Source organism: Copadichromis virginalis, linkage group LG4, assembly GCF_057382275.1.
Source record: "Copadichromis virginalis isolate Kocher_CV1m ecotype Utaka linkage group LG4, C_Virginalis_male_GT1.1, whole genome shotgun sequence".
NCBI classification, from domain to species: Eukaryota; Metazoa; Chordata; class Actinopteri; order Cichliformes; family Cichlidae; genus Copadichromis; species Copadichromis virginalis.
The window spans coordinates 5753715-5777970 of NC_140621.1; the positions used below are offsets into that span (position 1 = coordinate 5753715).

The 24256-nt window shown below is 47.7% G+C and overlaps 1 protein-coding gene and 1 pseudogene across 1 annotated transcript; one reads left to right on the forward strand and one right to left on the reverse strand.

Moving 5' to 3' along the window:
- Nucleotides 1-1354: 1354 nt before the first annotated feature.
- LOC146710661 (ornithine decarboxylase-like) lies at nucleotides 1355-18537 on the reverse strand. The gene is made up of 9 exons (XM_085453271.1): nucleotides 17366-18537; nucleotides 8834-8961; nucleotides 8545-8718; nucleotides 8285-8457; nucleotides 4690-4906; nucleotides 4524-4607; nucleotides 2888-3053; nucleotides 2656-2777; nucleotides 1355-2394 (listed from the first exon to the last, which is right to left on the reverse strand). The coding sequence occupies exons 1-9, from the start codon at nucleotides 17787-17789 to the stop codon at nucleotides 2137-2139; spliced, it is 1746 nt and encodes a 581-aa protein (XP_085309397.1). The 5' UTR covers nucleotides 17790-18537; the 3' UTR covers nucleotides 1355-2136.
- Nucleotides 18538-19082: 545 nt separating this feature from the next.
- LOC146710662 (uncharacterized) lies at nucleotides 19083-22033 on the forward strand (annotated as a pseudogene).
- The last annotated feature ends 2223 nt before the right edge of the window (nucleotides 22034-24256 follow it).

The following is a 24256-nucleotide window of genomic DNA, read 5'->3' on the forward strand; positions in this document are numbered from 1 at the left end:
TAACATGCAGTTCTTGTTTGAACCAAATATTTCAAATTTGGAGTCATCACACCATAAGACCTGCTGTGACTGATTTTCAATTTAGCAATTCCATGGAGACCATGGATGGATCAATTATAAGGCATAATAAGGACAAAGACATCTTTCTAACATTCACACTGCACCGCATCCATCAGAGAACAACTTGAGGTTATCCCCAAGGATATCTGGCTAGAATGGAGCAACCAGGGATCAAAACACCAGCCTTCCTAATAGTAGAGGACCCGCTCTAACGCTTGAGCTATAGGAAATCACTTGCAAAGGTAAAGAACCTACAATAATACAGAGAAGACCCCAACAATCACGTCTCACTATGAGCAATGGCTTTGGTGACAGTGGGAAGGAAAAACTGCCCTCTCTACTTTCAAGATTAGGCTTAAAACTTTTCTTTCAACGCATAGTTAGGGCTGGATCAGGTGATCCTGAATCTAATAACCCCCAGGATGTTGCCTCTACCTGAGCTTGAAAGTAGAGAGGGTGTCTTTCTCCTGAATCCAAACCCATAGCTGGTTCCATAGAAGAGGGGCCTGAAAGCTAAAGGCTCTTCCTTTTGTTCTACATTTAAATGCCTCAGGAACCACAAGTAAGCCTGCAGTCTGAGAGTGAAGTGCTGTAATGGGGTGATACAGTAAGATGGGGCCTGGTCATTCAAGACTGTATATGTGCGGAAAAGGTTCTTAAATGTGATTTTGGATTTAACGGACAGCCAATAAAGAGAAACCAGTGTGGGAAAAATATGTTGTCTCTAGCTAGACCCTATCAGTACGCTTGCTGCAGCATCTTCAATCAACTGAAGGCTTTTGAGGGAATTTTTAAGACATCCAAATGATGTACATGCTGCACAACATGCAGAGATGTGCCACATTTTCATCTAATACCTCTTTGGGAATCAGAGACCACAGAGTCCACAGACCTCAAGCTCAAAGGGAGAGAGTTCCAGAGTCTGGGGGGCACCGTTACAAAAGTTGTCACCTGTCGTTTTCAGCCTTGTATGATGAACAACCAGCAAGCCCTGTGCAAGTGTTGTGTGTCTGCACATAACACTTGATCATTCCTTGAGTTAGATTCCTGTTTTGTTTGTCTTGAATGACACATTGGTCAGTTTTAAGTGGCTCAAACAAAACGATTCCTCTGAAAATTGTCAGGTACAAGTACTGGACTAAAAAGGAGTGAAAAACAGGCCAGTGTTCAAAGAACCTTCAAACGGCCCAGAGAGCTAAGAACTGATTACATATGAAACATGTCTGGCACCTTGGAAGAAAAACAATAAGGGGCACACCTCTGGAAGGAAAAAAAAACCCACACTGAGTTTCAAGGTTTAAAATTTCTGCAAAATTTACTGCAAATTATCATCAGAATCAAGTAGAGGCATTGGAGAAAAAACAAACTCTACCAAAGAATGCTTGACTGGTGTGGTAATTTCAGCTGCTCTCTACAACTCTACTAATCAGTAAAGGTCTGCCTATATGGCAAAACACAGCAGGAATATATCAATATTACTTGCATGTTAAAAACAAAAGAAGAAGAAGAAGAATTTACACCAGCAAATAAAAGTATTTTTTTGTTGTTTCTATAAAAACACCTCTTCTCCTCCCACCATTTTTTTTTTTGGAAGAGATGCACACACACGCTAAAATAAAGAATGACAATTAGTCTTGCAACATTTGTAGACTGTAAGAGACTGACAATAAATAATTTCTTATAGCAGCATACAGTTTTATATGCAGTTTTTTCATAACACTTTAGCTCCGAGTTTCACTTCCTTTGGCAGACAGCAGATCATATTAACTAGTTACAGTCATTAAGTGGCCAAAATAAACTGGCATATGTCTCGTATTTAAAAAGGGCGTCACATAACACTGTAATTAAGGTTAGGTAACCGATTGGTCTTCACCCCACTTAAATTTGATGAGACAAGGACATCATTAACCTCACAATACATTCATAGAAGCTCTGCAGTGGATGGCTTGCTTCTGCTAAGTTAACAGACTTAACACAGAGGCTATTTTAAAAGCAGGAAAACATTCTACAGTGCAACAGACAAAAGACACGATATTCACAACAGGCCAGTGAAGTTAAGTATAAGTGCTCGCCTCATTAATGGACAATATCGTAGGCAGGAGACAGGTTTAGGCTGTGCCAAGTCTCAGCTGTCACAACAGTATAAATGTGTGCCTTTTCAAAGCTGTTGAAGTCGGTGGTTACGCTGACAGTGTAAGCGCCCATGTTGTCGACGAGAAGCCAGTCGCCCACGTACAGCTCAGGAATCCAGTAGCTTTCGGTTATTTTGTCGATGCTGTCGCAGGTTGGACCCCAGATGACGGAGCAATATCTCGGTTCGCTCTTCTTAACAGCCTGCAGAGAGGTTATCAACTGAGATATATTAAAAAAAAAAAACCCACAACCTGTCTGAACTAACACTATGCTCAAGGTTCCAGCAGGCGTTACCACAGTCCTTGATTCTAACCTTAGCACATGATGTCACTGGCCTAAACATGCAGAAACTGCTGCTGTTGAAAGCATGGATGTTTAGCACTTTTCACCAGATGTGAAGAGGAAAATAAATAAATAAATAAAACGGTGAAATTCTTTTATAGGGATGCTGTTGATATTTACCCTGTGAGGGTACGGTTCAAGTTTGCTGTGAGCGGGGTCAAAGGTGATGCAACTCATGGAGCCGTACACACCGTCGTTAATGTAGTACATCATCACCCTCTCGGGGCAGCTTCCTGCTCCGTCTGGAGAACACAAACGAGGAATGATGGTTAGCATAACAGCAGCTGAGATGCTCAGAAACTACAACCCTGTACGCTAAGGTGTGTCGAACAGTTACATATCACTGCAACACCTGCGCATTTATTGGCTCTGTCCTCCACGACGACTCTTTTGGCGATGACGTTCACTGCCAGCGTGAAGGCCGATTCCACGTAGTATCTGCCCGGCTCTGCAATCACCTCCAACCCACTGACAGGTGGGAAGAATTCATCCAGCGATCCGTTAATGACTTCCGAGAACTAGGAACACACACGGTTAATAACTTGACTCCATGGCCTTATGCCTCTGCTCACAATACTTACTCTTTAAAAAAAAGGCGGGGGTGTTTTGTGGTAGCGTGGGTTCCTCCCACAGTCCAAAGATGTGCGAGTTAGGTTAATAAATGGTTGCCCGTCTCTGTCTGTGTGTTAACCTGCGATATCCAGGCAACCTGTACCTGTGTGTCTTTACCCATGACAGCTGGGACAGAATCCAGCCCAACTGCGACCCTGCACTGAATAAGTGGGAGAAAATGGATGGATAGTGTTGCAGTGGTTAACTTGCACTATAAGGCAGATCTTATATTTAAAGGCTCCTCCACAACTTGAGTTATGCTTGAACGATCCGGTGTCTGCGTGAGAGTGCAGACAAAAAGCTCATCTCAGAACACACATACACACTCCAACTCTTTATTTACCATTGGCGAGCCCATTTTACATGCAGTCTTCAAATGACTGTGATGCCGTTACTGTTTGTGCTACAGACAAAATTCACTTTTATTCAGAAGAAGAGAAGACGAGCTTCTACAGGTTACTGCATTCCAGCAGATACTGGGTTCAGGACATCCAGACAAGTAGAGCAAAGACAGAGCTGAATGACAGCACGCTCCCCTGAATACCAGTCTGCTGTCGCCGTGGGGGAGAAACTAAACACACAAACATGTGTGTTGGCTGGTGTAAGAGTGGTTTTTCCTCCCTATAGCCTTTTAAATGAAATTTCTTCTTCATAATCAATAAAAATGATATGACAGAATAATTTTCAGCTCCTCTGAACGCCCTGGGAATCTCAAATGTACCAACAGCACCATCATGTGGCCACTGCTCTCCTTTCACTCTGCTTTGAACTACAAAGGCAGAAAAACAGATTCCAAATATCATCTGCAGCGAGAAGAACACCGTGAATGCTCTCAACGGGAACCATCAAGAAAAACAAGCAAACCAACTGATAGTGAAAGCATCAGAGTCACGTTTGTGTTCACGCATCGCTTCTTTGCTTGTTATATTGTTACATGTTGTATTTGTTGTAACTTCTTCTAGACATTTTTATTTCAGTGAGACTTTTAGTTGGATAAATAAAGGATGACCATCAGGTGAACGTCTTTAAGGTTTCTGTGCGTTTATAAGTGCAACTGCCCCACACTCCTTCCCCACATTTTGTCACCCTGGTTGGCACCAGGCTGGGAGCTCACTGACCCTCAGGAGGCATTTCCCAAACTGCCATCTCAGGCTAGAGATCCTTGTTTACCATCCATCCATCATAAACTGTGTTTGAGGCTGTGGTTGTTTGCAAGTGAGTGAGAACTGATTGTATACTGCATATTTTTTGACTTTTCATACACAACTCTAAGAAACAAATCCTTTCAACCTGTGGGGAGTTAATGTGCCAGAGCTGGTGATTAGAAACAGGACTTATATAATGTGGTGGAGACGATGCTAAAGCAGAGACTTTACCTCTTCAAACTTCTCTTGGAAGTCCCCAATCTTAGAAAATCCTCCACCAATATCCAAGAGTCTCATCTGGAACCCCAAAACACTCTGAAAGAGATCAGTGTTGCATACTGGAGCTGCAAATAAACAATACAGGAATTATTGTTGCGTTTATGTCACAATGGCTCACCGCTACGTCAAAGACGCGCCGAGCGTCTTCGATGGCCTGCCTGAAGGCCGAGCTTCTGGTGCAGCCGCTGCCCACGTGGAAGCTGACGCCGACCACCTCTAAGTTCAGCTCTCTGGCACGGCCCAGCAACTGTCTAACTGTGGGCAGTCTGGCTCCAAACTTTGGACTGAGTCTTACCATCGATTTGGAGTCGTCCACTGCAATTCGTATTACCAGCCTGCAAAGTGATTCAAAGGTGTTATTGCAAATAACACTGATTCGATCCAAGATGGTGCCGCGTATGGATGCCCTGGTGCTTCAGTGCGTTACTTCTGTCTTGTTTTTGTGCATAACTTCTGTGTCTGGGCACTCCTCTGGATATTCTTACACCAGAGAAGAGCTTCTTAACCACAGGACTACAACACCTGTGGATTTACTTCCAATATTTGTCGCATCCGCGGCAGATTTACTGCAGACTCTGATCAGGAAAGTGAGACGCCGAAAGAGAGGTAAGCGAGCCGGCGCACTCGTGCGTCTGAGGAGACGTGGACTGCGAACTGCTCTTCCTGGGATCTTCCTTTCCAATGTACGCTCACTCAGGAATAAGACAGACGAACTGGCCCTGATGAGAAGCATGAACAGAGACTTTGCCTCCTCCTGTGTGTTATGTTTTACGGAGACGTGGCTCTGTGAGGACATCCCGGACAGCGCGCTCAAGCTGGAGGGCTTTCATCTGCTGCGCGCTGACCGGCAGGCCTCTCTCTCTGGTAAGACCAAAGGTGGAGGTGTCTGCTTCTACATTAATAGTGGCTGGTGCACAGATGTAACAGTGATTGCTCAGCACTGCTCTTCCTCTCTGGAATACCTTTTCATTCACTGCAAACCGTTTTATTCTCCGCGGGAGTTTGCTTCATTCATCCTGGCCGCTGTTTACATCCCGCCAGATGCGGATGCGCAGGCAGCTCAGTGCGCACTTGCGGAGCAGATACTGCACATGGAGCAGACATTCCCGGACTCTCTCATTATTGCTCTTGGGGACTTTAACAAAGCCAATCTGAGCCATGAGCTTCCCAAATACAAGCAGTATATTAAATGCCCGACCAGAGAGGAGAGGACATTAGACCACTGTTACAGCACGATCAGGGGGGCCTATCGTGCGGTGCCCCGCGCTTCACTCGGACTTTCTGACCACGTCATGATCCACCTAATCCCCGCGTACAGACAGAGGCTGAAGCTCTCCAAACCTGTCGTGAGGACCAAAAAACTGTGGAGCAACGAGGCTGTGGAGGAGCTTCGCACGTGTTTGGAGTCTACAGACTGGGACACAATGAAGGCTGCTTCTAACAGCTTGGACGAGTTCACGGACACTGTCACCTCCTATATCCACTTCTGTGAGGACAGCATTGTGCCATCACGCACCAGGATGAGTTATAACAATGACAAACCCTGGTTTACTCCTAAACTCAAAAAGCTGTGGCTGGAAAAGAGAAAGGCGTTCAGAAGCGGAGACAGGGACTGCTACAGAGAGGCCAAGTACAGGTTCACTAAAGAAGTGGACATTGCTAAACATCAGCACTCTGAGAAGATGCAGCAGCAGATCTCAGAGAATGACTCGGCCTCTGTGTGGAAAGGTTTTAGGAATATCACCAACTACAAGCCTAAAACCCCCCACTCCACTGATGGCCAACACCCTCAACGACTTTTACTGCCGTTTTGATTGACGAGCCATCAGGCAGCCTTCACACCTCCAACGACCCCAACAATAGAGACACTTTGGACACTCATTCCCCCACCTCTCCCCCCTCCATAGAGCCATCACCACCTTCAATCACTTCACCTGCAACACCCCCCTCCTCACCCCACACAAAAGAGGATTTCACACCACCTCCTCCCACCACAACTCTTCATATTCATGAAGCAGATGTGAGGAAGCAGTTTAAGAACCTGAATGCTCGAAAAGCTCCCGGCCCAGACGGTGTGTCTCCTGCCACCCTCAGACACTGTGCAAACGAGCTGGCCCCAGTGTTTTCTGGCATTTTCAACTCCTCACTGCAGGCATGTCATGTGCCTGCCTGCTTCAAGTCCTCCACCATAATCCCTGTCCCCAAGAAACCTAGGATCACTGGACTAAATGACTACAGACCCGTGGCTCTGACATCTGTGGTCATGAAGTCTTTTGAGCACCTGGTTCTCTCCCATCTCAAGACCCTCACAGCCCCCCTCCTGGACCCCCTGCAGTTTGCATACAGAGCCAACAGGTCTGTAGATGACGCCATCAACATGGCCCTACACTTCATCCTGCAGCATCTGGACTCCCCAGGAACCTACGCCAGGATCCTGTTTGTGGACTTCAGCTCTGCCTTCAACACCATCCTTCCAGACCATCTCCGAGGCAAGCTTTCCCAGATGAATGTGCCTGATCCCATCTGCCGGTGGATCACTGACTTCCTGACGGACAGGAAGCAGCATGTGAGGCTGGGAAAGAATGTCTCGGACTCCCGGACCATCAGCACCGGCTCCCCTCAGGGCTGTGTTCTTTCTCCTCTGCTCTTCTCCCTGTACACCAACTGCTGCACCTCCACCCACCAGTCTGTCAAGCTAATCAAGTTTGCAGATGACACCACCGTTATTGGACTCATCTCGGACGGGGATGAGTCTGCCTACAGGAGGGAGGTTGAACGTCTGGTGTCCTGGTGCAGCCACAACAACCTGGTGCTGAATGCCCAGAAGACAGTGGAGATTATTGTGGACTTCAGGAAGCACACAGCTCCACTCCCCCCCATCATCCTGACTGACACCCCCATCACCTCTGTGGACTCGTTCCGCTTCCTGGGTACCACCATCACCCAGGACCTGAAGTGGGAGCCCACCATCACTTCCGTCATTAAGAAAGCCCAGCAGAGGATGTACTTCCTGAGGCAGCTGAAGAAATTCAACCTGCCAACACGGACGATGATGCAGTTCTACACTGCAATCATCGAGTCCATCCTCACCTCCTCCATCACCGTGTGGTACGCTGGAGCCACTATCAGGGACAAACAGAGACTGCAGCGTGTTGTGCGCTCTGCTGAGAAGGTGATTGGCTGCAGACTCCCATCTCTGCAGGACCTGTACACCTCCAGGACACTGGGGCGTGCAGCTCGGATCTCAGCTGACCCTTCTCACCCTGGACACAGTCTGTTTGACCTGCTGCCCTCAGGCAGGAGGCTCCGGTCCATTCGCATCAGAACCTCTCGCCATAAGAACAGTTTCTTCCCCTCTGCTGTTGGACACATGAACAATAAACGTACGACTGTTCCCACCACTAACACATGACCCTACGCTGTGTTCACTGCATCATTCCATGTTTGGCACTGATCACCACCTGCACTCATGTATATATCATGTATATATCTATCCACTTAGCACTTTTAATTCTTATTCTTATTTTTATATTTTTATGACAGTATGTTTGCACTGAAGCACCGCAGCAATTTCCTAATGTTGTAAACCTGCTCAACATTTGGCAATAAAACCCATTCTGATTCTGATTCTGATTCTGATTCTGATTCTGAAATCAATCCTCTCAAAGGAAGCTGCACCAAATGCTGAAACATAGTAGCGGTTGCTCACTTACATGGCTTGGGGATGGACAAGAGAGATTTTTAAGAGTTCCTCCTCATTATCAAAAGTCATCAGATTCACTCTGTGAGCGCAGGCGTATCTGATGTGGGACAGCGGTTTGGTTGTGTGGGCGTAAATGATGTCATCGGGCTTCACGCCAAGCGATAGGGCCAGCTCGATCTCAGCCTGCGTGGGACCAAGATGTATTTATACAAGAGCTGACTCTCAAGAACACAAACTAATCCTCATTATTTTAAGATATTCCATCAGTACCTTGCTGGCACAGTCGAATCCGGTGTCCAGAGCGCTTAGCATCTTCAAAACTGCTGTTGTGTTGTTGCACTTCACTGCATAGAAGGGTTTCACCCGAGGCAACAGACTGATCCACTGCAGGTGCCTCTCTAATATATTGTCAAGATTTACGACATAGAAAGGCTCCTCGCTGCCCTAGAAGATGCATTTTTTGGAGACCTCTTCATAATCATACAATATTTTGAGAGCCATCTCAGAACATTTGGACAAAATTAAGGAATTTGAATGATACGATGCCTCTGATGCTCACCACCGAATACAGCTGTCTAATCTTGCCATCAATGATGTCACTGATGCTCCTTCCAGTCTCTAATATTTCAATGGGATTCCTCTCAAGAGACAAATCATGCATGACTGATCCATTTGTAGTTTCAGGTGCTGGAGGAGACACGGAGCAGGAAAAGGCAAAAAGGTCTAGATTCGTAAACAAGAATCAACTTCATTCACAAAAACCAAAACATCAAATTAAGTTTTTCCCCCTGTTTTCTTACCATAGGATGAAACGTTCTCCATACAGTGGAAAAAAGAAACCAACAAAGCTATATAAGCTATTTTCAAACAGGCCCGAGTGTGTTTGCAGGGCTTTCTAGCTATGCAGGCACACTTGACAAGGATTCAGTCCAACAGATACTCAGTGTGCTGTGTTTTATTAGCTGAGAACAGACTTTTCTCCACCTACCTTTAAGGAAAAAAACAAAAAAAAACCCAAAAAAAAAACCCCAAAACAAAGAACATCAGTAGTATTTACTTTACAAAACCTGCAATACTATTTTTTTTCCTGTGCAATGTCAATATGTCTCTAAACTAACTACACTAGGGAACAGCCCGTGAGGGTACGTTTCAGTAGTGTTTCCATGTGTGCGTGCCATTCTGTCTCTAAACATGACAGCAGCAAGTTTTCAATGTAATGTAAAACTTTGTTAACATGACCCAACTCAGCACTCCTGCAATCTATTATAATCCACCAAGGTCATCAAGATCAACTCGAATGATTTATCAGTCAAAAAATAATATAAAGCCTTATAACTATGACTCTTATAAGTATGATGACAACATAGGCATAGAGGGAATGATACAAGGATGTTAAAAATGACATTATTTTGGCCTTTGAACTATTCTTCAAATAAAAAAAAATCTTCATGTCTTACTTTTAAAGCTATGCTTTTCATGTTTGTATAAGGTGACCTGAAAACCTGTTACATCTTTAAAGTATCATCAAGAGAAATCATCTGCTGGGCTAGGTATAAATACACAGTAGTATAACACTGACGTCTGCAATGGTACAATAGCGATGGGCTAATGGACATCTGAAGACTGCTGGGTACCACAGACAGGAGCTTCAATAACTTTATGAAAAAGTGATGATGCAATGACTACGCTGGGAGATGAAAATCAGGAGCCCCTCATGTTTTACAACTTTACCTGACTCATCAAATATGCCACAGAAGGCCAGCATAAACAGGCAGTGAAAATAAGTTTGTGCTGGGAATCCTGTGTGAACATGTGCAATAAAGACATTTTGACCTTGAGCACCCAGACCCACAATGGCCTGTCCTCTGGGTGCATACTTACTCCCTGAGCACCTGGCACAAACAGTGGCATGCTCTTACAGCAAAACAGCATTTCTCAGGTTTCTATATTTTTATTATGCTCCCCAGAAGTCCTGCGCTGGCCACTCCACCGCAGGCCTGCACCTGCATAGCGAGCAAATATGAATCTGTGTCAAATTGAACTCTTCTCTGTGTGAAAGGACGTTACTGGTGATAAGAGCCGCGTCTCTGCGGCATTTCCCACACAGAGACGTGACTGTTACGTTTCGGTGTTGTCAGTGTGTTGTTTTTGGCGTGACTGTTATGTGTTTCCTGTTTTACTTTGAAAGTCTGTGTTATCTTAGTCTTTTCAGGTTACGTTTCCCTGTCTCGTCAGTTCTGAGTTGCCCCAGCTGTGTTTCCCTCTTGTTGTCCATTTTCCTGATTGCTCCCTCTAGGTATTTAAACCCTGTGTTTCAGTGTGTCATGGTCGCGCTCTCCCCCGGTTGCCTAGGCCGGGGCGTAACATTGTGTGTGGTTTTTTTTTTCCTCCTTTATTTTTACTTTTTTCGTGTTGCACTCCGGTTGCCTAGGCCGGGGTGTAACAGTGACACAGTGTGTGCTTACAGCAACTGGAGTGCACTCCGACTCGTTTTACTAGCAGGCAAAGCCCTCGCCTTCTGCTCAGAGAACGAAGTTCACCAGAAGAACCAGCTGCAGTCCACAGGACGAGACACTCACTAATGATTACCAATTATGTTGCAAAAAAGTAAATAAATACTCAACTGCCTGGGAAGAGCTATTGCACTTCCTGTGAATAACAATGAGGAAATTACTCTAGAAACAGGCTGCTATTCAGTCCAGAGTGCTTGTGAGACAGTAAGTGAATGAGGAGCAACAACTTAATCTATTGCATACATCTGCTTCTACAAAAAAAGGCTGTATCTTAAAAACCCCCAGAAAACATCAACTTGTAAGATGATGCTTTACTCCAACTAAAAGCAAACCTGTAAAAACAAAGCTGCAGATATTGAAACCATGTAGCCCAGAGTGGGGATCTGATAGTATTAGAAGTTCCACTCCATTACTAGCATACACATACAGGTGTGCAGATGCCTCTCCCCTGACCAAAATAGACAAAATTTAGTGGGAAACGCTGCTGCAACTAATCTGAGCTGTTTTCAGTCAGCTAGTCCAATTTTTCAGCCTGAAGTCAATGCATCAGATGAGGAATGAGACCACAAGACCAGGTAACACATCCTGTAAAGCTGCCTAATTAACAGCTATGAAATCACTGACTAATGATGAATCACATCCATCAGACCTCTGTGTGCTGATAAGTAGGAGGGTCTGCAGTTTTTAAGTGTCACAATTCTCTGTGTCTTAAATACACCACCGAGGCTGAAAGAAATAAAACTAAAACCATCTTTGGTACTTCTAAACATCAACAGTCTCTCACGTCTTAATGACAGGACTGTGGTATTAACATTTTTATATTTTTGCCTGACTACAGAGAGGCTTAACTTGATTGATACAGTAACTCTTTTCCAGCCTTACAGAGCAACATGCTCTGTAAAGGACATACTGAACACCGAGATCTGGGCTAATAGCTTGTTGAGAATCACTTTGCTGGTGTAAAATACAACTTTATGCCTGTTAAACTGTTATCTTTGGAATTTTTGTAGCTTTAACTGAATAGGTGAGTTTCTGCAACAGGCTGCCACTAAAGGGCCTAAACATACAATTTAAAATGAGTTCTGTGCCAAGATGTCTGTTATGTGTAGACACGCCATTGGTTTGTCTTTTTTTGTTTTTTGTTTAAAGAGCCACAGGTCATTAAATGGCTTACAAATCCCTCGGAAAATGTTCAATGAAAGGACTGGGCCAAAAATGAGTGAAAAAGCACTTCACAAAGCCTGCAGGAGTCCTGTTTAGGAGAGCTTGGAAGCAAATACAGGGAAGGCTTAAGACTTTTACAAGCACTGTTTACTTCCGGAGAAAAGCAACATTGACCGCTGGTATAGTGGAGGTGTGCATTGCCCGTGTTTGTCTGGACCATTTACCTAACCTGAAGATGGAAAAAGACATGTGGAAGCGGCCTCATCTCTGGGTCGTACAAGGCTGAAGTCCAGCGCTGAGTAGTGATGTGCGGATCGATCCTGAAATATCGATTCCTCCGATACCAATCATTTATGTTCTAGAATCGATTCTCACATTAAAATATCGATATTTTAGTAATTTAGGGTAAATTGTAGTTTATCATTAACAGGAACACAGTGGAAAGAAACTATAACATTCGGATTTTCTACATTCAAAGGAACTACTTCCTCTTCCGCCTTTCATAGTCATGTGCGAAATATGGCTGTATAAATGTCTCGCAGCCCCTTGGCGTGCGCGCTCACAACAATGGCTGAGCGTAATTGTGCGGACGTATTTTACCTCCACAAACAGCTGAGATGTGGTTTGCGATACATTTGGCAAAAAAGTGAGGTGTTGTGGCCATACTTGCCAACCTTGAGACCTCAGAATTAGGAAGACATTCAAAAGGGCTGTTGGGGGGGAGTGATAAATAAATTTTACAGTGTTTATCGGAGAAAATACGTTAAATGTCACCGTTATTATTGGCCGGCCCAGAAACAGCAGGGGTGTCCAAATTCAGAGGCTGCTTCCGCCTGAGGACCGGCCTTCATGGTCTAAAGAAAGCCGTCACAAGCTCCCTCGGTGGAGTGAAACTCTGCCGTCTGCTCCTTGCTGTCTAAAATATAACCGGGCGCTGACTTAAACTCTTCTGTTTAATCAGTTTTCTGCTTGATATTTATTCAGCTGTGTGAAAACCCCGGAGGAACCCTCCCGAGGGATTAATAAAGTTAAATTTAATTTAATCTAATCTAATAACTTTAATCTCAGCCAAACCGATTTACTCACGAACAAATAAAACACTGAAAAAGCCAAACAAGAACATTTTTAAATTATCAAAGTGACTTATATATCATGTTTAACCCGAGTAGTGAAAAACCGCGGGGGTTTGAAGACGATGCGTCGGTCGGCTCAGATATTTGAAGTTTACACAGCTACATTCTGAAAACCTGAAACCTGAAAATATGTTAAAAGTTTTTTTTAAATTTTTATTATGTTGCTCTTTGTTGTTTGCTTTCTCTTCTGTTTTTTTCCCTCCATACAGGTGATCCAGGTGTTTTGCGGGGTTTTTCTTCCCCCCCCCCCCCCCCCCCCCCCCTCTCACCGTCTCTTCTCCCCTTTGGTTTTCAATCAAATGGACCAATATGGCAAGGCCATGATGATCCACTTGGTAAAATAAATCTGCTTGGCATCTTTCTTGGCCTTAAGACAACAATTCTGATGGCTAAAGATCCAAACGGGACACAAAAAAAAAAAAAGAAAAGAAAAAAAGTTTCTTTGCGACCCAGAAAGAGAAATAAGAGTAATATTAAAACTAAGTAGCTGCCGCCGTTGTTGGAAACTGGAATTGGCTGCGCCTGCTATGAATTCTCGATATGGTTTTTCAATTTTGTTGCCCGGGTGGAAAATCGGGAGAAATTCGGGAGAATGGTGGCTCCGGGAGATTTTCGGGAGGGGCACTGAAATTCGGCATTCTCCCGGAAAAATCAGGAGGGTTGGGATGTATGGTTGTGGCAACATCACTAACCTTGTCAAACACCTCAGAGTAGGGGAGACCGGGGATAGTTGTAACGTGGGTCAGTTACACTTCCAATTTCTCCAATCAGGGCTAAGTTTCAAATGATGTGACTCATCCTGTGCATGCCCAATTCAGTTCTGCTATCACATGTGAAAAATCAGCACATTTTGTCAAACACAGACAATTTAACACAAAAAAAGTAATTTGTATGCCAAAAAGTAAGTTTTCTACTTTATTTCAATTTGTAATAGCATTATCTGCTTTGCAGTTAAACTCATCAAACTTAAATTATGTTATTTGTATGTCTATGGGGATATATTCTGTGTAAGTCTTTAGTGCTAATGTTTTAGCCGTTGGCTGTAATGTTAGCTAGTTCATGGCTATAGGAGTCTGGGTCAGTTGTAACAGCAACAGTCTGGGTTAGTTTTAACAATAATGCAGATGTTACAACTTACCACACTATTACTTTAACTTATATTAAACAAGTTGGGGCAACGACATCAGCAGAGAGAGCTTCACTGGTCGCTTTTGTATATGCGGTTAATGCCATTGGCAACACAATTCCTCCACTGTTTGTGTTCCCACACATACATTATGCAGACCACTGTGTCAGAGATGGACCAGTAGGAAGTACTGGTAGTGGAAATAAATCAGGATGGGTGCAAGAAACAGATTTCCTCATCTTTCTGAAGCACTTTGCAAACCACACCAAGGTAAGCCATGATAAAAACTAATGGAATTGCGGTGCTGGTGCACAACTACATTTTTTCAGCTTCATTGTTATGTTCAAAATTGGTGCAAGAGTTGTAGGTTATAATGCCCAATGAGCCAATGAGGCCAAACTCAAGGAAGACCAACCAAAATGAATGAAATATTCAGTTGCAGAAAATTCCATAATTTGTCTTTTTTGGGGGGTTGGAATATGTTCAAAAGCTAGATTTCTGCATTCTGTCACACACACACACACACACACACACACACACACACACACACACACACACACACACACACACACACACACACACACGGCTCTAAGTGCATTCGTGTGTTGAATAAACAAAGATTACTTGTTAATATTTTGTTAGTACCCTTATTTCATTGTGTTACATTTTACCCCATGATATGTTACAACTAACCCAGACTATGGGGTTAATTGTAACATTTCACTCTTTGTGTTTGAGACCATACCATGCAATGGGTAATTGTGCTGCAGAGAAAATAGCTGCACTATTTAATAGCAGAGACATGTAAATACTTTGCATTACATTTTGAATCCACTACCTTAAAAGAGCTCCAATTTACAGACAGAAATGTCAAAAATGTCACAACTATCCCCGGTCTCCCCTAAATCATATCACAGGATATGACAAGTGTATGTTGAGACGAACTGAAGAGGAGGACAGGGACAGGTGCTGCTAGGGCGACACAGACGTCTCTCACGAAGTCCTTTAGTGCTGCAGGCAGGCAAGGTGTTCAAATAGCGCACAAGTTAAGTTTTTTTATTTCTATATGATGAACTCTGCATTATTAAGTGATAAGAACAAGTAATCTGATGACCTATGTCCAAATAATGATGTCCAAATAATTTCCCCCAGGGATCAATAAAGTATTCTGATTCTGATTCTGATATAATCATTATGACGCTATAATTTGAGATACAATAAATAAAATGAGTTTTTGTACAAAGTATCGGTATCGGATCAGTATCGTCGATACCACCCTGAATATTACTTGGTATCAGATCAGAAAGGAAATCAGTGGTATCGCACATCACTAGCGCTGAGTGACGGTGCAGGTAGCAGACTTACCAGGAAGAGATGCCCCCTACAGGCTTATATAGGAATCTGCTGAGGTATGAAAACAAGCTAGAATACCTTCTACTTCTGTCCAATCGCTAAGAACACCGTGCACACATAACTTCAAGCTAATTTTTGACTTGCCCTAAGGTTAATCCATTGTTTATTGTTGATGTTAATCCATCATCACAGTATAACAGGAAGCCAGGATATCAGTCTGTGCAGTTAGGAAAAAAAAATCATACATTTTAACTGCTTTGGTGCAAATCAAAGTGATAAAAGGTGAAAAGGATATTATGCAATTTACACACGCAATGCTATTTATATAAAAAAACCAAAGCATTTGCAGATGGATAGTTACACAATGGTGTAACTATCGTCTTAGTGTAATGTATGCTTCCTCTCTGGGCATTAATCACATATGAAATCTACCTCATGTTCCTGTTTCTTTCATTTAAGGAACATTTCTAGATTGCAAGCTACAGTCTGCCCCTCTGAACTGGGGAAAACTGGTCCTTTGTGTCGTTGTGTCAAGATTATTGTAATCCTTCGCTTACCAACTCAGATAAACTGTCGCTTTCATCCTTACAAGCTAGAAAAAATGTTGCAACCAGACACCAAACGTACTATAGCAAGCAAGTTCACATTGCGCTGATTTTATTGTTTTTATGATGGCTCCCAGTTTATTTTAGAATTTGTTTTGAAATTCTCATACTTGCATACAACATCTCCCACCCCATGCAGCAGACTGTGACAGCACTGAGCAGCTCCTTCAGTGGGAGACTGCGGCACCCACGGTGTGGGACGGAGAGATTTCGCAGGTCTTTCCTCCCCACTGCTGTCAGACTCCATAATAAAGACTTTAACTGATCAAGCACACACATCCATACATATGCAATAATACTAAGTGCAATAATCCTTTCTGTCATCGTTGTATTTTTACTCAGTTGTATATAGTATTTGTATTTGTATTCGATTTTTATCTTATTGTATATTTATTTTATTTTATTCTACTGTATATAGTATTTTATTTTATTCTATTCTGTACAGTTGTGTACTGTATTTATTCTTATTGTATTCTAATTTTTGCCTCATAACTTTTGCACTGTCCACTCCTGCTGTGACAAAACAAATTTCCCACATGTGGGACTAATAAAGGTTATCTTATCTTATCTTATCTTAGCTCCAGACTAAATATTTCAGCTTCCTGTTAAATACACTGCTGCTCGCTGTCTTTACTCAGAAAACTGAGAGGACCGAGGCCTGCAGTGTGTGGCCCTAGTGTTCAGGAACAGAACCTCCTCTGTTTAGCTGCAGTTAAAAACTTTTCTGTCTAAACAGACCTTCTGTTTTTTTCATTGTTCATCTCTTTATCAAGTTCTTTTTTTTTTTTTTAATTCAATGTGTTTCCTTAGTCTAATATGATCCCAGTGTTAATAGGAAAATTAGGAGCTGTAAACCCCAAACTGAAAGAGTGGCTCTGGCAGATTTCAGGCACAGCATCAGAGAAGACTGTAGTCCTAGAATCAGATGATGCAGAACGCACAGAGCTCTGGTAGATGACATGCACAACCATGCTGTGATGTGACTGTGCTGACCAGTGTTGTTCTCTAGCATATCGAGACTATCTCTCCACACCGTTACATATTCCATATGTACGGGGTACGACCCCCCAGGTCGTGGCGTGTGGATATTTCTTTAAGACACTCCGCCCCACAGCTACGTATAAAACAGCTGTGCAGACGTGACACCGGTGATCGTTGATCTCCACTTGTTGTGTGTGTGTGCGAAGGAGTGCTTACCTTGAGAGTGCTGTGTGTGTGCGCGTCTCTTGGAGCGTGCTTCGGCATCCTCCGTGGGCGATGTATTTCTCCCTTCTAGGTCCCCTGGTAGCCCCGGTATTCCCCTGGTAGCCCCGGTATTCCCCTGGTGTCCCCGGTATTCCCCTGGTGTCCCCGGTATTCCCCTGGTGTCCCCGGCCTGTTGGTCCGGCTGTCGGCTTGCTGCGGCCCGCTCTCCTTGGCCTCTCTTGCGGGGAGGCTCGGCACTCGGAGCGGGTGCTGTCGCCTGGGCGCTGGGTAGCTTAGCCTGTGGGCTACGCGGCGGCTCGCGGCGTCGGCTTGCTGTGTGACTACTGTCAGCTGGGCTGCTGTGTTGCTTGATCCCGGTGGGGACACTGCTTTGCATCGCTAGCGTGTGCCGTCGGCTAGGCTGCTGTGACAGCATAACACATAGGGGTAAACAGTCACGGGAAGTAAAGGAAACGGTTTCCAAGGCCTAATCCGTGGATCGACTTCCTCCGAGGCGTGGACGTCTATCAGCAGAGAATGTACCTTCACCTATCAGCAGAGAATGTCCCTTAGTCTGTAACACAGTCAAATATATTCTCAAGTAATATTCAAGCATGCCATTCAGCGTGTTAGTACGAGCTTGGGAGCAGCTTGGGAGAACAAGAAAACAGAGACTGCTTTAGATTGTCTTCCCAAAGTGACTCAACTTTATTCACAAGTACAACAGTTTATATAGAGGGTAAAATTCATGAGACAGCAGATTTATCAGTTTAAACCAGTACAGACCAAGATAAGGCAGCGTCTTCCTGCCCTTGGGTGAAGAAGCATCCTTTGTGTAGTGTATCAGTTCAGCTACAATTGTGATTATCTCAGCGACATATTTTCAAGGCACAAAACAAAGAGTTCTTTCATTAGTGAAATCTGAAACAAACCATTTGGCCTTCAACAGGCGTCTAAAAGATTAAGAAACTAATGTAGCTGAGGGAGTGATCTCTGTGGTATTTCAACCTTGTACCAGCCTGTGATTCTCACACATCAATTCTTGGGTCAAAGAGAAAAATAACTAAAACAAAGGGGCCTTATTGAATGACAGAGTTTTCCTGCATAATGTCACTATAAAACAATATCCAGTAAATGCTCCCATGGTGCTAAAATACCTAACAGGAAGTAAACAGCTTCAGTGTTGCTATCGGCTAGCTGCTGTGGCACGCTACATAGGGGTCACGCGGCTCGGCGTTGCTGTTACACCATCGCCTGCTCGCTCGGCTCTGCTGCGGCTGTGTGCATAAACGCCGCCAGCAGAGGCTGTGTCCCACTCTTCCCTGACAGTGAGGTGTGTAAGGAAGATCGCTTGCCTGCCCTGCGGGAATTAACAGTGGGTTTGGGTTTCAGGCTAGGGCGGCACTTCCCCGTTGGTGTGTGGCCCCGCCCCTTGCTAGCCACGCTGTATGGCGGGCCACGCCTCCCCGACTTGCCTTGAGTGTGGCATTCCTATGCCTTTGGAGGATGGGCACGAGCACTGTGTGCTGTGTCTGGGTCCTGAGCATGCTTTGCTGGCTAGGGAAGCCCCTGCCTCGTGCATGAATTGTTTTATTCTGCCCGAACGGACTAGGGACGCTCGTGCTTGGTATTTTTCTGTCAAGCGACCCGCACCTCCCTCATCTCAGGCCTCTCAGGCGCAGGTACGGAAGATAGCTGCTGCTGACGTAGACTCTGGTCCCGCAGCTCCATGGGCCGGGTCCCCTTCCTCGTTTGTCGACCTGCGGGCCCCTCCCATGCCTTTCCCTCCTGTGACTCCGCCCCTGGGCCTGTGCCATTGAATGTGGACTATGGGGAGGCGGACGTTGACCAGGCCTCCGTCCTCTCCTCCGATGCCTCCCCCCTGTCTCCCGAGGTGCCCCCTGCTGGTTCCCCTGGCACGGAGTCTGGCCAGTTGAGTTTCTTTCAGCTTTTGGAGAGGGCGTGCCGGGCGCTTGAGCTGTCCCTCCCTGAGGTGCCGGTCTCGGCGCCTTCTCGGTTTGATGACGCTTCACGGCCTCAGCGCTCCTTATCTCAGGTGCCGCTGCTGCCTGATTTTCAGGACCTGGTGTGCACACAGTTTGAGGCCCCCGCGGCCCTGCACCGTTGGTCCCTTGCCTGTAAGCGCTTTTCGGCCATGCATGGCCGGGAGCGCATTGCCTGTGGGTCCCTTCACCCGGTTGATCCGTCCCTGGCCCCCCTGGTTGCCCCTTCGGGCTCCCTCCTGGGGCGGGCGGCGTGCCCTAATAGGGATGTGAAAACCATGGACGGCCTCTTGGCTCGGCTGCATAGGTCTATGGCGACCCAAGCCTGCCTGTCTAATTCGTCGGCCATATTATCGCTTCATCTGCGGCATTTGGCCCGTCGATTGCAGGCTACCTCGAGCTATCTGGAGGGCGTGAGTGAGTTGCTGTCCACGTCCTCTCTCCTAGCCTCACTCATGAAACATCAGGCTATTGCCACGGGCTCTTCCTTGGCTGCTTTTTGGGTGGCGCGTCGCCATCTCTGGCTGTCTCAGTCCCGGCTCCGTTCGGATGACCAGGATTGCCTCATGAGGCTCACGGTCGACCCTGCGGCCATGTTTGGCCCCGGTGCGGCTCTGCTCCTCCAGCAGGCTACGGAGACTCGCCGTGCTACGCAGGAGATGTCGCAGGGCTTACGCAAGCGTCCGGTCAGGGTGGGGCGGGCTCGTGCTTCTGTGTCGCCTGCCCCTGCTGCTCCTACTTGGGGTCCTGAAGATCTCCGGACCCAGCTGGAGGCCTTTCGTAGGTGCGGCAGCCGCGCTCAGGCTCGGAGAGGGGGCCGGGGTGCCAAGGGCCAGTCGTCCTCTGGCCGCCCCCCTCCTTCCTGACGTTTCCCCGGGCCAGGCCGTCCTGCCCGCCTCCCTGGCTACAGAACAGCGTAGGGTTGCCTGGTCGGCCCTGGGGGCAGACCCTTGGGAGGAAGGAACTGGGGTTCCTTCTATCGAAGGGCACCATACGGGAGGTGGACGCCAGGGACCGCCGGGTGGGGTTCTTCTCCCGTTACTTTTTGGTCCCGAAGCGGGATGGGGGTCTCCGTCCCATTCTGGACCTCAGGGGCCTCAATCGCTATCTCCGGCCCCTGAAGTGCAAGATGCCCACGGTCCCCAGGGTGCGTCAGGCCATCGCTGCGGGGGACTGGTTTGCCACCATCGACCTGAAGGACGCCTACTTCCAGATCCCTATCTGGCAGGGTCACTGGCGGTTCCTCAGGTTTGGGTTTGAGGGGCGGATCTTCGAGTTCCGCGTCCTCCCCTTTGGGATTTCCCTGGCGCCCCGTACCTTTACCAGGTGCATGGATGCCGCCCTTGCTCCTATGAGGCTGCGGGGTGTCAGGGTTCTCAATTATTTGGACGACTGGCTTATCTGTGCTTCCTCGGAAGAGCAGTGTCGCAGCCATGTTGCCCTGTTGGTCTCGCACATTCAGGCTCTGGGACTCCGCCTGAATCTCAAGAAGTCCAGGTTGGAGCCGTCCCAAACCACCACCTTTCTGGGCATGTCCCTGGACTCCGTCAAGGCCTTGGTCTCCCTGACGGCAGATCGCCGGAGGGTCCTCAGGGCGTGCCTGGCCTCCTTCAGCCTCCACTCTCAGGTGCGCTGGGGACTGTGTCTCCGCCTCATGGGCCTGATGGCTGCTACAGTGCAGGTGGTCCCATTGGCTCTCCTGCACATGAGACCGGTTCAGCGTTGCCTGCTGTCTCTCGGCCTCTGCCCGCAGCGGTCACACCTGTCCACCGTGCTGGTTTCCCGGGGCCTGGCCCGGGCCCTGCGGTGGTGGAGGGACCCTGTCAATCTTCGACAGGGTCAGGCGATGGGTCCTGTGACTCGCCGGCTCGTGGTCTTCTCAGACGCCTCCCCAGTCGGCTGGGGGGCGGTCCACGAGGGTTGCGGGGTCAGCGGCCACTGGTCGGGCCCATGGTTGTCCCAACACATCAATGTCCTGGAGTTGCGAGCCGCGTTCCTGGCACTTCAGCTTTTTTCGCCTCGGCTGCGGGGGTTTCATGTTATTGTCCGGACGGACAGCACCGTGGCGGCTGCCTATATCAACCGCCAGGGTGGGTTGGGCTCTCCTCCCCTCTGCAACATGGCCACCAGACTGTGGTTGTGGGCCCACCCCAGGTTTCTCTCCCTCTGGGTGGTCCACGTGCCTGGACCCCTGAACACGGCAGCGGACATGCTGTCCAGGGGGGGCCCGTGCCCTGGGAAGTGGCGACTCCACCCGCAGGTGGTGGTCGGGATTTGGCGCCGGTGTGGCAGGGCAGCGGTCGACCTCTTTGCCTCAAGAACTTTGACCCACTGCCCCCTGTTCTTTTCCCTGAAGGCCGACGATCCCCCCCTGGGCTGGGATGCCCTGGCACACCCCTGGCCCCGGGTCCTCCTGTACGCCTTCCCCCCCTTCTCCCTCCTTCACTCGGTCCTCTGTCGAGTTCAGACCGAGGAGATGCGGCTCATTCTGGTGGCCCCGCTATGGCCTCACATGCCCTAGTTTTCGGCCATTCCACCCCTCCTGGACGGCGTGCCCTGGCCGCTCCCGATTCGGAGGGACCTCCTGTCGCAGGCCGAGGGGGCTCTGTTCCATCCTTTCCCGGCAGGGCTGCGGCTGACTGCCTGGCCCCTGAGAGGGAGGGGCTCGGCGCCTTAGGCCTCCCTGCCTCGGTCATTGACACCATGCAGGAGTCTCGGACGCCTTCCACCAGGGCTGCTTACTGCTTGAGTAAGGACCCCCATGGCGCGACGGTGGACGTCATCCTGAGCTTCCTGCAGTCCCAGCTGGAGGCTGGCAGGGCTGCCGCCACATTGTGTGGCCTGGTGGCTGCCATTAAGGCTGTTCGCCTCGGTCGCTCAGCCATTAGTGACGCCGATGCCGTCTTGATTTCCCGATTCCTGAGAGGCACCCGTCGCCTCACGGCTCGTGCGCCAGGGTCCGCGGTCCCCCCTTGGGATCTGGACCTGGTCCTTGGTGCCCTTGCGCACCCTCCCTTCGAACCTCTGCACGAAGCGGGGTTGAAGTGGCTGTCGCTCAAGACCGCTTTTCTCCTCGCTATTACGTCTGCTAGACGAATCGGCGAGCTGCAGGCCCTGTCGGTCCATCGTGACTGTTGCAGATGGCTACCGGACGGTCAAGGGGTGGTCCTTCGGCCTAACCCCGCCTTCCTGCCGAAGTCCCTCTCCGATTTTCACCTCTCCCAGTCGGTTGAGTTGCGGTCAGCCCCCACTGGCGGTCTGGATCAGGAGGCGGCGCAGCGTCTCCGGGCCCTGTGCCCCATTCGTGCACTGGCGCTGTACATTGCTCGTACTCGGCCGTTTTGTTCCACGGACCAGGTGTTCGTCTCGTTCCATCCTGGGTTGCTTGGCAGGCCCCTGTCCAAGCCCCGGTTGTCCCGCTGGGTCGTGGAGGCCATCCGCCAGGCTTATGCCTCAGCCGGTGTCCCTTTCCCCTTGGGCGTTCGGGCCCACTCTACGCGTAGTGTGGCCACTTCCTGGGCTTTGTGGAGAGGCGCCTCCCTCTCCTCTGTCTGTGAGGCAGCGACGTGGTCCTCGGCCTCCACCTTCACGCGGTTCTACCGCTTGAAAGTGGCTTCCAGCCCGTCCTTCGGGGACCGGGTGCTGGGTGCCTTTCGGCAGTAGCCTTGCCCCGGCCTGCCAAGCTCCTGCTGGCTGCCCGGGAGCGGCCGATTGTTGCGGTTCCTGCGCGGGACCAGCTCAGGCCAGTCTTGCACCTTGCGGACTGCACCTCCACCCCCCGGCTTGGCCTTCGCGTCTGGCTTGGCCCTGACCGGGGTGGTGTGTACATATGTGTATTTGTATATAGTTCTTTGGTCTTCACTCTCGGCGGTTCGGTTGCACTGTCTCCTCGCGGGGTGTCTTACAGAGTTACCCCGTACATATGGAATATGTAACGGTGTGGAGAGATAGTCTCGATATGCTAGAGAACGTACGGTTACGTTGTAACCTTGGTTCTCTTAGTGAGAGACTATCTCTCCACCGTGAGGCCACTCGGAGACGCGTTCCGATCAAACGATCACCGGTGTCACGTCTGCACAGCTGTTTTATACGTAGCTGTGGGGCGTAGCCGGGCGTGCCGGAGTGTCTTAAAGAAATATCCACACGCCACGACCAGAGGGGGGTCGTACCCCGTACATATGGAATATGTAACGGTGTGGAGAGATAGTCTCTCACTAAGAGAACCAAGGTTACAACGTAACCGTACGTTTTGAGTTTATTGACTTTATTGACAATTGATTGACTCATGAATCACTAACACTGCAAGATCTGCCAGAATAGCTTCATCACTCTGTGTATTATGTAAATAAAACAATGTAAAGATATTTATGATTCTCATAAAACCATGTTTATTCACAACAGAACACAGAAACAGTGTTCAAACTGAGTCATACTATCTCACACTGCGGAGCAACTGAAGATTTTATCCTCAATGTGTTAGAAGCGGGGAAAAATGGGCAAGCATGAGGATTTGAGTGAGTTTGTTCAATTATGGTCAAATTGGAATGGTCAGATCATCTCTAAATCTGTACCTCTGGTGCGGTGTTCCCAGTCTGCGGTGGTCAGTATCTATGAAAAGTGGTCCAAGGAAAGAACAGTGGTAAACCAGGGACAGGGTGATGAGTGGCCGAGGCTTGAGTGGCACCGTGTGGTCTGATCCAACAGACGAGCTGCTGGTGAAAAAGATAATGCTGGTTCTGATAGAAAGGTGTCAGAATACACAATGCTTCAGGAATGGTTTGAGGAGCACAGCAATGAGATTGAGGTGTTGACTCAACCCAGTTATCTGTGGGATGTGCTGGATAAACAGATTTTCTCAGTTTAAACATTCAAGATGTTTCCTGTGTTCTGCTGTGAATAA

Excerpts from the sequence above, each read along its gene's own strand:
- LOC146710661 (XM_085453271.1), bottom strand. The coding sequence starts at position 17,789 with ATGCTGTCACAGCAGCCTAGCCGACGGCACACGCTAGCGATGCAAAGC. Across the intron at positions 4,608-4,689 it reads GGCGCGTCTTTGACGTAGCG|AGTGTTTTGGGGTTCCAGAT; the intron begins GTGAGCCATTGT and ends GATCTCTTTCAG. Across the intron at positions 2,395-2,655 it reads TTGAACCGTACCCTCACAGG|GCTGTTAAGAAGAGCGAACC; the intron begins GTAAATATCAAC and ends ACCTCTCTGCAG.